The sequence below is a fragment of the Arctopsyche grandis genome, chromosome 5, assembly GCF_051622035.1.
Source record: "Arctopsyche grandis isolate Sample6627 chromosome 5, ASM5162203v2, whole genome shotgun sequence".
NCBI lineage: Eukaryota > Metazoa > Arthropoda > Insecta > Trichoptera > Hydropsychidae > Arctopsyche > Arctopsyche grandis.
Genome location: NC_135359.1, coordinates 22618466 through 22635100, shown reverse-complemented (window position 1 = coordinate 22635100; position 16635 = coordinate 22618466). Strand labels below are relative to the sequence as shown.

At 31.8% G+C, this 16635-nt stretch overlaps 2 protein-coding genes across 2 annotated transcripts; one reads left to right on the top strand and one right to left on the bottom strand.

The window, feature by feature from the left end:
• Window positions 1–3235: 3235 nt before the first annotated feature.
• Window positions 3236–10249, top strand: NijC (Ninjurin C). Its single transcript, XM_077430783.1, has 3 exons — window positions 3236–3429; window positions 7177–7353; window positions 9254–10249. Exons 1-3 carry the CDS (start codon window positions 3301–3303, stop codon window positions 9431–9433), a joined length of 486 nt encoding a protein of 161 aa, XP_077286909.1. The 5' UTR covers window positions 3236–3300; the 3' UTR covers window positions 9434–10249.
• On the bottom strand, window positions 9956–15233 carry LOC143911760 ((Lyso)-N-acylphosphatidylethanolamine lipase-like). The gene is made up of 7 exons (XM_077430782.1): window positions 15047–15233; window positions 12726–12805; window positions 12334–12540; window positions 12085–12259; window positions 11733–12005; window positions 11473–11659; window positions 9956–11399 (listed from the first exon to the last, which is right to left on the bottom strand). The coding sequence occupies exons 1-7, from the start codon at window positions 15133–15135 to the stop codon at window positions 11208–11210; spliced, it is 1203 nt and encodes a 400-aa protein (XP_077286908.1). The 5' UTR covers window positions 15136–15233; the 3' UTR covers window positions 9956–11207.
• Window positions 15234–16635: the final 1402 nt, after the last annotated feature.

Sequence of the window (16635 nt, the reverse complement as noted above, 5' to 3'; positions counted from 1 at the left end):
GCTCCGGATCGGCTTGAAATGCAGGAAGGGGTTAGTAAAATTTTTAATTTGCATCCAAATCTTTTCAGCTCATCTTAAATTGATACAATCGGTCAGTAGCATTGTTTTCTGATAAAATATATCAGCGGATGTGTCACATTACAATAAAATATTCGATTAATTATCGTAATTAAACACTATTGTACTATGTGATATACACATATGTGATAAATCGACGAATAATTACGGTGACTAACAAAGAGCAAGTTTTTGAGTGAATCCGTAAAAATATCTAATACTATTATAGTATTTCGCGAATGCATATCAGTATCATTGCAATAATTTTCACGAACCAAGCATTTTTGCCTATTTCATAACATTTATAGTAATAATAATCATCAGTTTCATGTTTCTGTTCAATCATTTTCAGTACAAAATTTAGAATTTACTCGTGCTTGATTTTTGACCAAAATTAATTTTGTAGCTTGTTTATGCTTAGCATGTATGTTTTTAAATGAATTTAAACGAAAAATGTGATATACCAGAATTCACCAATGGATGTAAAAAATGGTCAAGGGGGGGGGACATTTAAATTGAATTGAATTGAATTGGTCATAATTTGCAAGGACACACTGAAACGTACGGCATGAGTCATGCTCGTGGTTTCCAGCTGTGATGGGCGTATCTTCATAAGAAGTTTCCCCTACATTTCTTTCAAATATGGGAATCACTGTCAAACCTATGTCAATACAAGGATAAAATATCAGCGAAAACCCTCCAGGGGGTGATTTTAGCCCTGAATCACGACAGTATAGACTAGGCATGCTAGCGTTTTTTTACATGTGCAAAGTTATCTTTAAAAAAATATGTACCGCGTACCACTCTGTTTCTGCAGTCTGCAGTTTTATTTTTTGCATAGATAATAGCGCGAACAGTCACTTTCATCTTGCATTTAGCTTAGTCCATTTACCTGGAAGGGTCGTAATAAAAAAAATCGTGCAATCAAGTAAAATTAAAATAGAAAAATACTAAAATATATTTATACAAATCAAAAACTGTTGTGAATAATGTATTTAAATGTAAAAAATCAAAGTTTATGTATGTATGTATATATAATATATATAAAATTAAGGTCGTCCAAGGGGGGGGCATTAATTAATTAATTATTCTTATTTTTATTATTATTATTATTTATTATTCTTAGTTATTATTATTATCTTTTATTATTATTATTTATATATTTATTTATGTTTTACTTTATTTTTTATTATTATTCAATACTATTATATTTATGAACTATAAATTATTTATATGGACGATGGGGACTGCACAATTCTCCCAATCGTCTGGAGTAAAAAAGTTATTATTATAGTATACATGGCAGCCCCCTTGGATCTGCCTATGTCAGAATTGGGTACTTATTGGTTATACGGGCGCATACGAGCATCGAATATACACACTTACAAATACAAATAAAAGTATTTGGGAAATGCGTTTTCCATTTATATCAATATTGTTCGATGTAACGTCAATCACTTGCGAACTGTCACTTTACTAAAACCATTTGTGACACCTAGAGTCCATTCGTGTAACTGTTGTGTATTTGTATGTGTCAGTACAAGAGTGTATACTCGATGCTCAGATGTACCCGTATAACCAATTGTATTAGCAAAAAAATTATATACACATTATCAAAAATTTAATTTTTGATAAGTGTCAGCCGTAATATTATTATTAATTTATTTAATAAAAACAACACCATATATGTACATACATATGTATCTAAAACATTCAATAAAGCGCACAAACGATAGTGTATCTTGAAATTTGCCTATTGTTCAAAATAACTGACCATATAACAGAATACGTAAATTTCTTTATTCGTCTTTTAACAGAATGAATTATTAAAGAATTCAAAGCCGTGATAATATCAAAGATAAACCAATTTCGACAATCACAATCGCTCATAACAATGATACGTACATAGTTCTTTATTGTACGTCATCGAATTGAATAATTTATTTACAATGTTTACGGTCAATATCTATATTGTATTTTAAGTGTATCTTTTAAAGTAATTTAATTCTTAGTCATATTTATAAACGAATTTGGAACAACTTTGATAGCGAAGATTTATAACTGTGTGTAAAATTGACATCTGTGTTGTTGACAATCATAAAACAATAAAGATATTAAACTCTTGAAACTTGAAATGCTAAAATACTCTCCGGAATGCTATTGAAATTCTAAATTTTCAATATGACTAATAATAAAGTGAAGTTGCATTTACAATTTGCTATACTATATGTATATAAAAAATAAATTAAAGTGATCTATTTAAATTTATTCCATTATATTTATTGAATTTAATTTATTATTTATAATAATAATAATAACAATAAAATGATCAGTAGTCACCGGAGCCTGAGGGGGCCGTGTATTGTTCAAAGGTTGTAAATGCATTGTTAAAGGTTTTCCGGACAATGGACAGTGTGACCTGACAGGTTGCCCCAAAGCGTCACACCAGTTTTACAAAACAAAAGAAAGAAAATAACAAAATAAAAACAATAAAAATTTCAATCATTCATCTCATTCAAATAGTCTCGTCTTGAGTCTCAAGAAACTAACCAGCTCATTAACATGACAATTGAACAGGTCCAAATGCCCATCAATCACATTAAGGAACCGGATAGCCTTTACAAGAGACGAAGTATTGAAAGCAGACGTTTTCGTAGGAATAGGAATAGTAATAGAAAGCTCTACCGCATTCAGGCGCCGAAAATTTAAATTCAAAAAAAATCGAAGGGTTGTCGATTCTTCCCTTTAATACTGCAAAGAAATATCAAACTATGGAAAGGTATATCAAAATCGTACAATATATTTATGTATGTATAATATATTCGCATAATAGTATAGGAAGTATTTCTGAAAAGTCGAGGGAAAATACATACCAATCACGCCATTTAGGAAATGGTACTCAATCAGTGACAGCAGATAGTGATTTTCAATCATCGATGTAGAAAAAACACAAAATAATCATCCATTATATATGTACAATATAAACTTTAAGCTGAGGCCGAAAAAAAATTAAATAGAATAAGTAAACACTGCGTAATTAGATTAATATCGATCTTATCATACGAAATGAGTAAGCCTTGAATCATAATAAATCACTTTTGATAGATACTAATCGTATCGCAGCAAAAAAATTGTAGGTGAAATTGGCAGATGCTAGACGGTGCGACTAGGTATCTTTTAGTTTGCCGTTGATGCGGGCCGCGAGCGAACGTTTTCATTTTTAAAAAGTGGTGTTTTTGTAACATGGAGCCGAAGTTCGTGAGAAATTATACCGGACAAAGTTCTAAAGAGATGGCCACCGATGTGGAGAGCTCTCGCGATGGAGCGCAAATTAGTCGAATTGCTGAAATTACTATCGATACTGTTAAAAAAGTGAGCCTATTATAAATTGCATGTTTTCAAACAAAATTAATTTCTCTTAAGAGACTCTTCTGATGTGTTCATAAAATTTTAATATTACATTTAGTCAAATTATGATATTAAAAACACTACCTTATGAGTATAAGATTCATTACTAGAGACACGTATTTTGGGCCGGTCTTAAGTCGAAAGATCAAAAAAAAAGGGTGCATGGTAAACGGTACATACTCACTTAATTTGCGCGAGCAGGATACAACAGGAACAAGAGGAACAGGCTTTTCCTCCCGTATTAATGTGCGCGCGCAGAATACGGGAGGAAAAGCCTGTTCCTCTTGTTCCTGTTGTACCCTGCTCGCGCAAATTAAGTGAGTATGTACCGTTTACCATGCACCCTTTTGTTTTGATCTTTCGATTTTCGATCTTTGCCTTCCGATATTTGCGTTTTCCGGCATTTCACATTCCGGCCCGTGAGGTAGACCTATTTTGGGCATCTATTTTTGTCAATTTAAGCATTTTCATTTTGCATTTTAGCGTTTTAGGGCATTAAAAATGTTCAATTTTAGCATCTATTTTTATGAAGAGTTTAATTTTAAATAATAAAAAATTTCGATGAATTTTATATACAATTTAAAGACAACACAACAATTCAAAAATAATAGAAAAATTCAAAAATGTTTTGGAATTAAACAATGAAAAAAACATGAATATAAAAATACAAACACAAAAAATATGAATATAAAAATATAATACCAATTAAAATTTATTAAAACTCAACATGGAGCCTATTTCTACATATTCTTTTTTGAGATTTGTGCGACGATCGGTAACAATTATATTGTATTTACTAAAATACCTTTCAGCATCCACACTATTGACGGGACACCAAATAGATTTTAGAGCTGCACAACCAAACTCTTCATATTTAATTTTTGTTGCCATCAATAATAGCAATATATCCGGCGTGGATTCACTTTTTATATTCTCTATTAATTGTCTAAAAAAGTGCTGATATCCTTCCAAACATTGAGCTTCTGTTAATACATTAAACAATGGCAGGTTTCTAAAAAAACAAAACTGTTTCTTTAACAATAATATTAGATTTTGTACCTGCCACAGATGAATTGAATAGTTTACTCAATGTTTTGGAGGAATATTTGTCTCATTTAGTCTTGAGTGCGAGTCTAGTTATAAGATGCTTTTTTGAGCAGCCTTTTGGATACACAGCTCCAACTGTCTTCTTTTGTTTACAGTAGTAGACAACATCAGTTCCTTGGTTTCGACAGTTAAAACACCGTCTATGATAAACTGCAAGCTCTGTTTTATCCCCTCAATTTCTTCACATAATAAATGGGCAAAGGGATAGGAAGACCCTTCTAAATTGTCTATTAATTTTATAAATTTTATGCAAATTTCACTTTTGTTTGCTATTTTTGAAAGATCTATTCGCATATTTTACGAATTTAGCATCTATTCCGAATTTTAGCATCAATTAAGCATTAATAGCAAAATGCCCAAAATACGTGTCTCTATTCATTACTAACAAAATAATTATCCTTTATTATATTTCAATATATGTATGTAGTTTCAAATTCGTATTGAAAATTACGTATAGTGATATTAGTATAGGTTTTTTTTTATTACGGCGTACTTTATCTATCGTACAATAATTGAAACCAGAAAATGGTGAAGGGGAGGGACATTAAAATTGAAATATAATACAAAAAAAATATCTTGTTGAAATCACTGGGCCATACATTGTAAGGACTAATTATTTTAAAAGTTAAAATGAAGATTTGGAGAAATTAAAACACATGTATGTATGTATATATATTATATATGAAATTAAATTCATCCAAGGGGGGCGGCCATGGCACCCATAGCACCCCCCTTGGATCCGCCTATGATCTATCGATTCACTTTAGTTAAAGAAAACATTTGTATTTTCTTCTCTCGAAAACTCTCCATTAATGTATCTAAGATTTAATATTTCCAAATTAATTATTGGTCATGAATACAGTTTCAATATATTTATGTACAAATATTTGTTGTATATATATTTAAAACCTGCTCAATATATTTCGTTTCATATGCTTTGACGAGATGAAATACTGTACAAAAATAATAATTCAATTGATTGCATATAAATAAAAAAAAAATGATTATCGTTCTGTAATAGGGATGCAGGGAACCCATTCAGTGAATATTCTGACAATTCAATAAATCTTCCTAATCTTTTTTTTAATACATATTGTAACGTGGGAGCACGAAAGAGTATCCGCTGTCTAAGTGCATTCGGGGGTGAACAATGGAGACCCCCGAATTGGCCTAACGATACTCGAGTAAATGCCCGCTAGAATTCTCAGAACCCGGGTGAGAGCGTGAGACTCACTTAAAACTGTACGTACCTAGACAATAGATACACAAATGGATCGGGGAAGCTGTGGTGAGCAACTTGTCCTTTATAATGAGGTTATTACATACGCCATAGCAGATTATTCTGGAGCGAGCGCTGGTTACGTGTGGACCTCCTGAATCATTCAATAAATGCTGTGAAGCAACTTTGGCCTTTCATTTGGATCCTGAATCCACCCACCCCTACGCAAAAATATTATGAAATTTAATAACTTTTCCCTAACATATAAAAAAAATGATTTACGAAATTGAAAATATTAATCATGTGAGCTGGATCCTTTTGTAGAGTCTATGTATATATGTATATAAAAATTAATGTCTGTGTGTGTGTGTCTCGAATAGGCTCCTAAGCCACTGAACCGGTTACGATGGAACTTTCAGGATTTGTTGTGTGCATGTCCGGGAAGATTACTGTGAAAAAAAAACGGGAAAAAACGGGAAAAACGGGAATGAGTGTCATTGCAACGCAATAATTTCAAATGTGTTCGCTACCTGCGTTTTTCCGACAAATGGGAACGGGAACGAGAACGGGAAAGGGAACGGGAATTGCATGCGTTATTATGGCATTGCAACGCATGCCAGGGTTCAGCTAGTTACTTATAAATAACGCAGCTAATAAAATGTAAACTAAATTTTTTTTTAAAAATAAGTACACATGTTTATATTTATAATTGTAAAAAACGATTTTCAAATATTTGACACCATTGCTTACAATGTTTGTGATGAATTACATTTTCATTTCTACATATTTGAGTATGTAGAAAGTTTAATTACTGTTCCTACTTTCTTGATATTATACATAATATGTACATAAGAAGTTAATAAGAGTCACTCAATTGGAAATCTGAATGCAATTGTAATTTATAATATAAATGTAATCATCATTTAACTGAAGAATTGAGGTTCACATGCATCGAAAGAAACTTGGCAACCTCAATTTTGCACTAAATTGCTGCACTTGATTTGTGCTCTCATTTTCGTCACTTATAACTTTTCACTTTCCAATGACTGGTACAATTTCATAAATCCAAATTCACACTAATAGAAATCGGTGTTGATTTACAAGATTAAAAATATATAACAACCTTTATACACATTAATCAGCCGAAAAAACCTTGGCTATAGAAAGGATGTTGGCATTTGTTCGCAGTCGGGCAGTGAAGTAAATTAAAAATGCAGGAAATGACGAATGATGCCTCGTGCAATACCTGTGCCGGATTCATTGTGATTTCGTTTTCCATCCGTATACCGTGTAAAATTGTGCAAACAATTTTCTCAATTAAACAAGTGCATGTAATAAGAAGAATTGTGTTCACAATGATGTCATTGGCAGATGCGTGGTTTCAGATCAAGGGACTCGATGCCAACAGATATGCTACTAAAAAGACCATCGCCCAGGGTATGCTGGATATAGCCCTGCTCACAGCAAATGCATCACAGCTCAAATACATCCTGCAAGTGGGAGAGAAGCACGAGTTCTACACTTTGCTGCTGACGCTAATCACCGTATCTATAGTTTTACAGGTAACTATTTATTTATTTATGTTATTTAAATAATCCAATTATTATTTACAAAGACAAATTGTCAAAAATTGTATAAATTGGACTTTTCTTCAATACACAGGTAGCGTTGGGTTTGATATGTTTGACGCTGAATCTGTTCAGAGATTGCAAGTTGCACTTGCCAGCATATCATTTTTCAGCTAACTTAATCAATTACATTAGCACTGGTTGTTCGTTTGCCATTACAGCTTTGAACCTGATGATTTCAGCGTTTGATCCGTCCATTGCCAAATATGCTAATTTTAATATAGAACAAAGTTAGACCGGACGCATTGGCGATTGTGAGAATTTAATAATACATTATTGTCAACAAATTAATTTAATATACACATGTAGTAGCTATAAGGAAATACTTTCAACAATTTCTAACTTCCTAGTTTCAATAGACATGGAATATATGATACATAAAGATTCAATACTGAAATTAACTTTTAACCCTTTTTCATTTCAAATTGACATTGAAAAGGTTCAATTTAAATGAAAAAGGTTTAATTTGAAATGAAAAAGGGTCAATTTGAAATGAAAAAGGGTCAATTTGTAATGAAAAACCTGTATAATACTCATGACAATAGAATTTGCTGAAATTGAAGCATAGCTTTTGAAAAGGGAGTATTGACTGAACTTATTTATTTAGTTTATTTGATTGAATTTCTAATATTTTAATCTGAATATAACATGCCTTCCAGCTTGTGTATGTAAAACGAGACCAGTATGATGACTCATTAATTAGATCGGCTTCAACTCAGAAAAGATAATATGATTTTGAAGTTAAAATACTACTCACTCCATTAGATGGTATTATTTTCATTACCTCATGACTATAAAAAGGCAATATGACACATATAAACTTAAAATTGTATGTTTCAATTAAATTAGTGCACTATGAAGCTTCAAAGTCAATTTATATAAACCCCCATTTAATAAAGTGAAAACTATCGTACTAGTCTCATATTAAATTGTTTTGTTTTGATAAGTTTCTGATGTCTGTACCACAAATTTTGGAAATTGAATCGAAATAATATTGTTCTGTCGACGTCTCTTTTTAAAATGTATTCTTCGATAAACTATAAGGGTAATAATTTAGCATTAAACTCAAATTTTATTTCTGCAGATGATCGTCGGAGTGTTATTCATTATAATAGGGGGACTGAACATTAATAAACACCGAGATCAGACTGCGGCTATTATACTGAACGATGTCATATTAATATTCGTTTTCATAATATCTCTAGTTAACATTATAATATCAGGCTTCGGCATCGAATATTCCAACAATCCTCTCACGTTACAAAGAGACATGACTGTTAAACCTTAAATATAATAGAAATAAAAAATAATATTGGGTTAGAACATAAGTGTGATATATATTATATTATATATGTATGTGTGCTTAAAGATATTTGTTAACGTGCACGTTTTCGATGAATTATATATACCACTTAATTTATTTTAATCGACTGTTATTGAAAACAGGTGACCGCGGCTGTTTTAACGATCATACTGACTGTGTTGAACCTCCATAAGGGTGAAAGACAGAGAACAATGGCAGTTATTATAAATCACGTAGCACTTGGCTTCGTAACCGTTGCTCTTTTCTGTGATGTCATCAAAATGAGTTTCGGTCTCGATCCCGCTCTAGCGACTAAAGTAGAGCCTTAAAATCAAACATCAGAACAGTGCACAATACCAATTATGCCAATATCAATTAAATATAATCAGTAGCTGAGTGGAATTTAATATTACATTGGCGAAATCTTTGCGAATTAGTCTATTTGAGTTATTTTTTTGTTATTATTACAAGCTTTTTATTTTTATGTTTTTTTTGAGTTTGTTTTTATTTTATTATTTTATTTTATGAAAGGTTACCGCTGGTGTACTCTTTGTGGTACTGGGCTCATTCTTTGATCTGAACAAACCAGAAGACCACAAAAAAGCTGATATTCTCAACAACGTGTGCTTGGCAATAAATGTCTTGATCGTATCTGTGGACGTAATCGTAAATGTTTTTTTTATGAGAGACGATGAAGCTAAATTAAGATAACATTTATATTATTTGAAGCATTGCACAATGATAAGAATATTATTTTTTATATAATTAGTTATACAAAAGGATTGAGTTATAATCTCAAAAATTATAGTTTACAGTTTTATTTTATTTACCTTTTAATATTTTAATGTATTTGCGATAGGTTTCAACTTTTATACAATTAATTTTATTTACAATATAATTGTGCAATACTTAAGCTGTCGATAAATGATATATCAATTAATGTAATTACTATCGATAACCTCAAGTTTTTATTTTCAAATCGGTTTTAAAATGATTTTACGTTGACTTAAACAAATAAATTTGTAAAATTTCAGATCAATGTAATGGAAATTTTCGATACACTTGGAATCTAAACTAAAAATCTCAAAGCAATTCTGATTGGCAATAAAAGTCACAAACTCACTATCATTCCATACACAATTCATTAATTGAACTGTAAAAATTTAATATAGGAAAATTATAACTATATGATTTATTTAAGCATATATTATACATAAATAAAAACAATATATTAGTTTCTTACATTTTATTAAAAATTATTAACATCAATAATCATGATGAAATTTAAATCACACAGTAAAATAATACTGTTATATAAAAGTATCAAACGGTGTATACAACTCTTACAAAGAAACTGTACTAGTATTACAATGTGTATTAAATTAAAAAAATGTATGATTGAGCTTTCATAACGTCATTGATTTGTTACATATACAAAAATCATAAAAGAAATACGTATTTTACTTCTAAGCATACATATTTATTTTAACTGTCGATATTATAAGATATATATTAATAAATATATTCAAAACAATATATTATTTATTCATTTTAAATCCAATGTAAAATATACATTTGAAAATTTTTCGAAATCTGTGTTTCTTTTACATATAAATACATAGTGAAAATAAAATACCAATGCAAGTTTTTATAAAAATAAATACATATATGTCAACCAACAAACTTAAATTGGATGCAATCAATTCATTGAAGTTATATCATGGCAGTAAATACAGTTAATGATCATATTAGTAGCTAATAGATTATTTTAAATTCTAATAAACACAATAATGCTGATTGATAAAATAATTACTTATTATAATACTTTGAGGAACGTTTCGTGTAGATGTTCCCGCAGACTTTTTCAGCATATCAAGGAAAAAACATTGTACATATGTATATAGGCATCAATAGATAAGATGAAGACATTCAATATTACATTAAGATAAGAAAAATATATGTAATATCCAAAATACATTAGTATACAAATGACAATTCAGTGAAAGGAGACATTCAATATCACATTAAGATAAAAAAATATAATATCCAAAATACATTAGCATACAAATTACAATTAACTGAAAGGTAGCAAATCAACATATTGTAAATATGGCATATAGCAATAAGATAATCCAAAAATACACACATTTATTGGCAAAACTAAGTAAATATTTATACATAAATACGTTGAAAACAGAGACAAGTTTTCAAAGAGGAGTTTATTTCATTTGTATCACAAACAAAAAGTAATTATCCTTGCAATGAGTAATTTCAACAATAAAAAAAAATAATACAACATGGTAGAAATCCTTACATTTTATAGATCGCTTTAAGCATATACATACATACGACACAGAAACCACTTTATCACAGAGCATTGTCAATCAAATCTATCACAAATTATCACCCTCATCTTTGATAAAATGCTATCGATCACCGTTTATTCAAAACAACATACAATTGACACAAATGCAGAATACTTATCTCATTTATCGATATTCTTTGATATCAATATGTTTCCATTAGATTTTACATCGTCCGATTTTACAGCCGAGTTGTCGACGTTAGACTGAGAGTTTGGATCGATTTCATCTTCACAATAACAAACATCCAACACAAATTTATTGAATATTTCCGGTTGATCTAGATATACATGATGTCCAGCTTCTGGAATAATCTAAAATAAAGAAAAAAAAAACAATTAAAAACACGTCAAAAATCAATAAAATTAAAATTACACCGAAACGTACGTGAACGTCAACAGTAGAGTTTCGCAAGTCTTTCTGAATAGAATATCCGATCGAACTGTCGACCCAAGATTTGGCACCAAAAAGCATGGTAAGTCGAGTGTTAGAATCCAAGCGATGCATTCTTCTGACGATTGGTATTTTAGCGAAAGCCCACATATGCATCATCGCATGGAATGCACTCTCTCCACTGAAATTTTAAACAAAAATCATCGTCAGCTTACAATAAGTTACATCAAAGTCAATATGAAACGCGTATAAACCTCGGTTTTTGAGAATTGCATTGATGGATATATTGAGGGATCACATCTTCCGCTTGTGGAAGGAACGAGGCAAATTTCGCCACTAGATTGGCACGCGCTTTACCTACGAGGCTCTCACCCCAGGGACCAGCTGCCCTGAGAGGCCACAAAGGATTCAGGGGTCGAAGGACGTAAAATATCATACGGACCCACATCGGAAGCTTGTAATATTCGAAAACATTCGGTGGACTCTCAGGTATACCCCAAGCATCGGCGAGTATTAAATGCTTCACTCTAAAACCAATAAATAATTCAATAATATGAAACTAATATGAAAAATATTTCATAGCAAACTAGAATTGATTTATAATACCTTTCAGGATATTGCATCGTGTATGAAGCTGCTAAAAATCCACCTAAACTATGACCCAACAGGATAAAATTATCAAGTTTCATTTTACGACGCCATTCTTCCAAGAATGTAACCATTTGCATTTCGACCACTTTACCGTCCAAGCTAAACGACGGTCTTGAGCTGCGGCCGAAGCCTATCAAATACAAAAACAAATTAGCATTTCAATAATAACATCGATAACTTTAAGGTGAGTAATGTGAGTTATACCTAATAGATCGATTGCATGTACGGGCCGATTGTCTGCAAGCTCGTCCAGATTCATCACCCACAGAGCGACTCCAGCTCCGAGACCATGCAACAGTACCAACGGTGTTTTTTCCGACGTTTCATTGAAAGAGAGTGTCCAAACTTTATCACCATCGCCCACAATAGGACCAATATCGATATATCGTCCATTATAACTCGTTCTCAAACCTAGCGACAAATTATGAAAGATAGACCGAGTCGCATATCATTGGGAAATTAACAAGATTATTAAAAGACAACGTTATCTTGACTAAAATTGTATCTGTGTTATCAAAAATTAGCAACCTTGATACAATGAAAGATCATATTCTGATTGTATTGTATTAATTTAATATTTTAAAATTGATACTCACTGGAAAGTATTCTTTTTTCTGCCGATCCCAAAAGTGCGGCTGAGGATTTAGACCAATTATACCATCCTGGTTCCCAACCGCTTGAAAAAAAATATCAATTTTACTATTTTTTATAAAAGGCTTTAACTAATAACCTTTTTATAATATTAATGTTTTAATTTACAGTTTTAATCGTTTATAATTAATCCAGACTAATTCAATTAGTTAAATACTTAATTGAGCAAATTCCTTTGGGTGCTTACTATAAATATTTTTTACTATTTCAATAATTATAACCGATTAATTTTGTTTTGTTTTTATACATATGTACATATATAAGACAATATTTTTTTATTTAATATTAATTTTTTATTTAATATTTTATTTTTTTATTTAATATTTTGTTTGTTTTTATAAATATATATGTAAATATGTAAAACAATATCCATAAGTAAGTACATATATTAAATACAGTCTTGATTTCACAGACCAATCAGAATTGGTTAAATTTTGAATATCCGTGGCGTAATACATATAGTGAGCTGATGTAAAATAATCAACTATTAATTTTATAAATAAAAATTTATATAGATTTGTTAAATATCGAAGTTCTTCGAATTACACCTTGAGAAAAAAATACATGTCTTGGATCTGAATACATTGGATATTTGCAAATCATACGTATTCGCGCTTATTTCTGCAACTTTACTATTATTACTACGATTTCAATCGGTTGTATTTTTTTTTTTGTTCAAAGCATCGAATATTTTATATACGATGACTACTTAAAAATCAATTTTTGGAATAAAAACGGACGCAATATATAATATGTATGTATGTATGTATTTTTGTGGGTATGTGGCGGACGCGTCAACTAAAAATCAACTTCTGATATTGAGCGCCAAGCGACGGGTGACGTCAGCGTCAGATGCACTGCGCGGGAGCGTACACACATACATGAAGACACACACACATTCATTCATCATTTCGAATGGGTGAATGGGTTGGAACGACGAGCGTGTAATGCGCGCATTCAACTGTTTCTATTAACTCTTTGAATGCTAATCGGCGTTTTGTCAACAAGTTCATGGGCCTGAAACACGCCGATAGACTTTGTATTTTGAGCATGTACAAAGTAAACAAAAATACTACCCGCTAAGCCTCTCCAGGTAGCATTGAACATGGGTGTTGTAATCCATGTCATTCATTTATAACCATAGCAGAATTACCCAATGGAAATCCTTAACTGCTGAATATTTTAGATTATAGCTTGGCATTTAGATTGCAAGCATTATATTTTAACAACAATGAAGAATATGGAACTAGTTTTGGAAAAATTAGTTCCACCTTTTGATTATTTTATATTGTTGCAAGATATATTAGTCTAAACACACATTTACAAAACTTGAAATCCTCGGCGGTAGTTATCTGGGGTAGTGATCTAGGGTTTGTTTAATTAAATTAGCTATAATTTTTATACCGGCTTTCTATTGGGTTCTAAACATAGAATGGTCATTGTTAACAAAAGTATCGTCTAAAAGCGAGCCATCGAAGAGAGAGACGGAAATTCAGAAGAGAGACAAGAGAGAGAGACGAAGTTTAGCAAACAATGAACAAACTCTGCCGCGCAGTTTTTGTAGCAACATTTTTGGAGGCTGAGAGCGATTCTATGCATTCTACTTCAATGGTTCTAAATAATAATTTTCATCATGGCGGGTTTTTAACAGAAAATACATCAGCACTCAAAGGGTTAATACGTGGGTGCGCGCGCCTATAAATTACCTTACATTATATTTATATGTAACATATAACTTTATTTTAATTCGTGTATCAATTCCTTTTTAGAAACCACCCGTTAAGATCAACGGGCACAACAATAGTGACATATAAAACCGATTATCAATTCATTCCAAAGCCATCCGTTGATATATCAACAGGCAAAACTCTTGTACATCAACATCAAATTCGCGGGGAATCGGTTTACTTTCGCGCCAAAAAGGCATTATGAATGTTTGTTTACATAGCGAATCGCTCGATCGATACGATTGTCTTGAAAGGACGCGTTCCTCGATTCGAGAAGCGCTGATGGAGTGTGGAGTGTGGAGTGTAGAGTGTTGAATGTCGAGAGCCGAGTACCGGCAATTGGACAATTGGCCCGTCTGTCTGAATTAGATAATGGCCGCGTGCAAAAAAAAGCAGCGCAACAATTGCGCACCGGCCGGGCCGATTGAATATAATGCTCGAACACAATATACTGAATGCACGTATGTACGTATGTATTTGTAGCTGTAGTTGTGTAGATGTAGAGTTTGTAGGCAAGGCAAGTGGTGGAAAACACGCACTTGGTCTCGACGGAGTTTCGTTTATTTCTTCTAGTCATGGCAAAAGCGGCTCCGATCAGGAATAATGCAGCCGCCACCGACACGAACATCTACGCGTGCGCCTCCCCCGCCTCCCCGCTTCCCCGCTTCCTCGCACCCAGCTGGCTCTCCACCGACTACCTCACCGCTCGGAGCCGACCGGCACACTGAAAACATCACAAAACATAAAGCTAGTCAAAACATTTTAATCCAAACACCTTCTATTCCGACCAGATGCCAATGGGATTCTAACTGGAAAATTAACTAATACTTCATTCGTTGCTCGTGCCAAATTCATTAGGCATTTGCATTTTTAACTGAAAAATAACATTACAATAATTTACTGTCGATTGACGCTAACGTTTCCTATTGTAATGTAAATATGTAAAAATAAAGTAAAGACATGAAAAAATTATATTTTCCACTAGCAAATCGGAAAATTACTTTTAATATCTATTTTACATACATACATAGGTAATCCATTTGAGTGTATTTTTTAAAAATTGATCTATTGAATCTTTTTTTATGCAATATAGTTACTAATGAATTTAAATAATACGAGAAAGAGGTAAACATAATTCTCCTTTCTCGTTTTGCCCAATACTGAGCGTCATGGTCATTTCTTGTCATCTGGAATCCGGTGGACGATGCGCCTCCACCCTTCCTGATCCTGTGCCAAGTTAAATATGCTTAGCAGGACTGCAGACACGAGTACTCGATCCCTGCGGAATCGTAAATTTTTGGCTGTTTTCAGTATTTCAATTATCCTAATATTTTCGAGTTACCATTGAAGTTTATTTCGTTTCGAGTTACAGCATTTTTTTTGAGAAACGTTTGCCGAAAATAAATGCAAGAAAAATTGAAATATATGCAAGAAATTTTTTTGCCTAAAATATAATCCGATTTAAAGTCTATTGAAAGCTATAGTTTAGCAGACTTTCCCTGTTATGGGTAAGTATTTTGACAAGGATGGATACAAAATATTTGCAAGACTAGTAGCTTTCAACTAGAACAATAAATCTCTAACATAATTAACATGATACATATTGTAGCATGATCTTTTCTCATTTACTGAAAGGCGTGAGGTTCAAAGAAAGCGTTTTACTTAAATTATACATATTTAAAATTCTGTACGATTCTCAGGCGATTGATTTATCTCGACAGTTTAACACGACTCAGAAAATTTCAATTTCATCCTTTATTCGAAGTTTCATAATATGTATTATATAAAACAAATTTTCTTATATTATATATTTACTGGTATTTAAGCCACTTCATCGTACATAGTTTTGTTTTATATGTACACACAACAAGCCAAGAACTATTACAGTGCTATGAGAGCGGATATATTGGTATTCATTTATAAAATTCACGCTATTTACTAGCTAGTGTTGTTTTCATTATTAAAAATTTAGAGATTGGGTTGCAATAAATTCAATGATATTTGATTGGGTTGCAATAAATAGAATGATATTAAATCAATTAAGATATATGTAGCTCATATGCATATACTGTAAATCCAAATTAATTTTTGATTCCCGAGTATAAGTTGGAGGGAAATACTCGTCTAC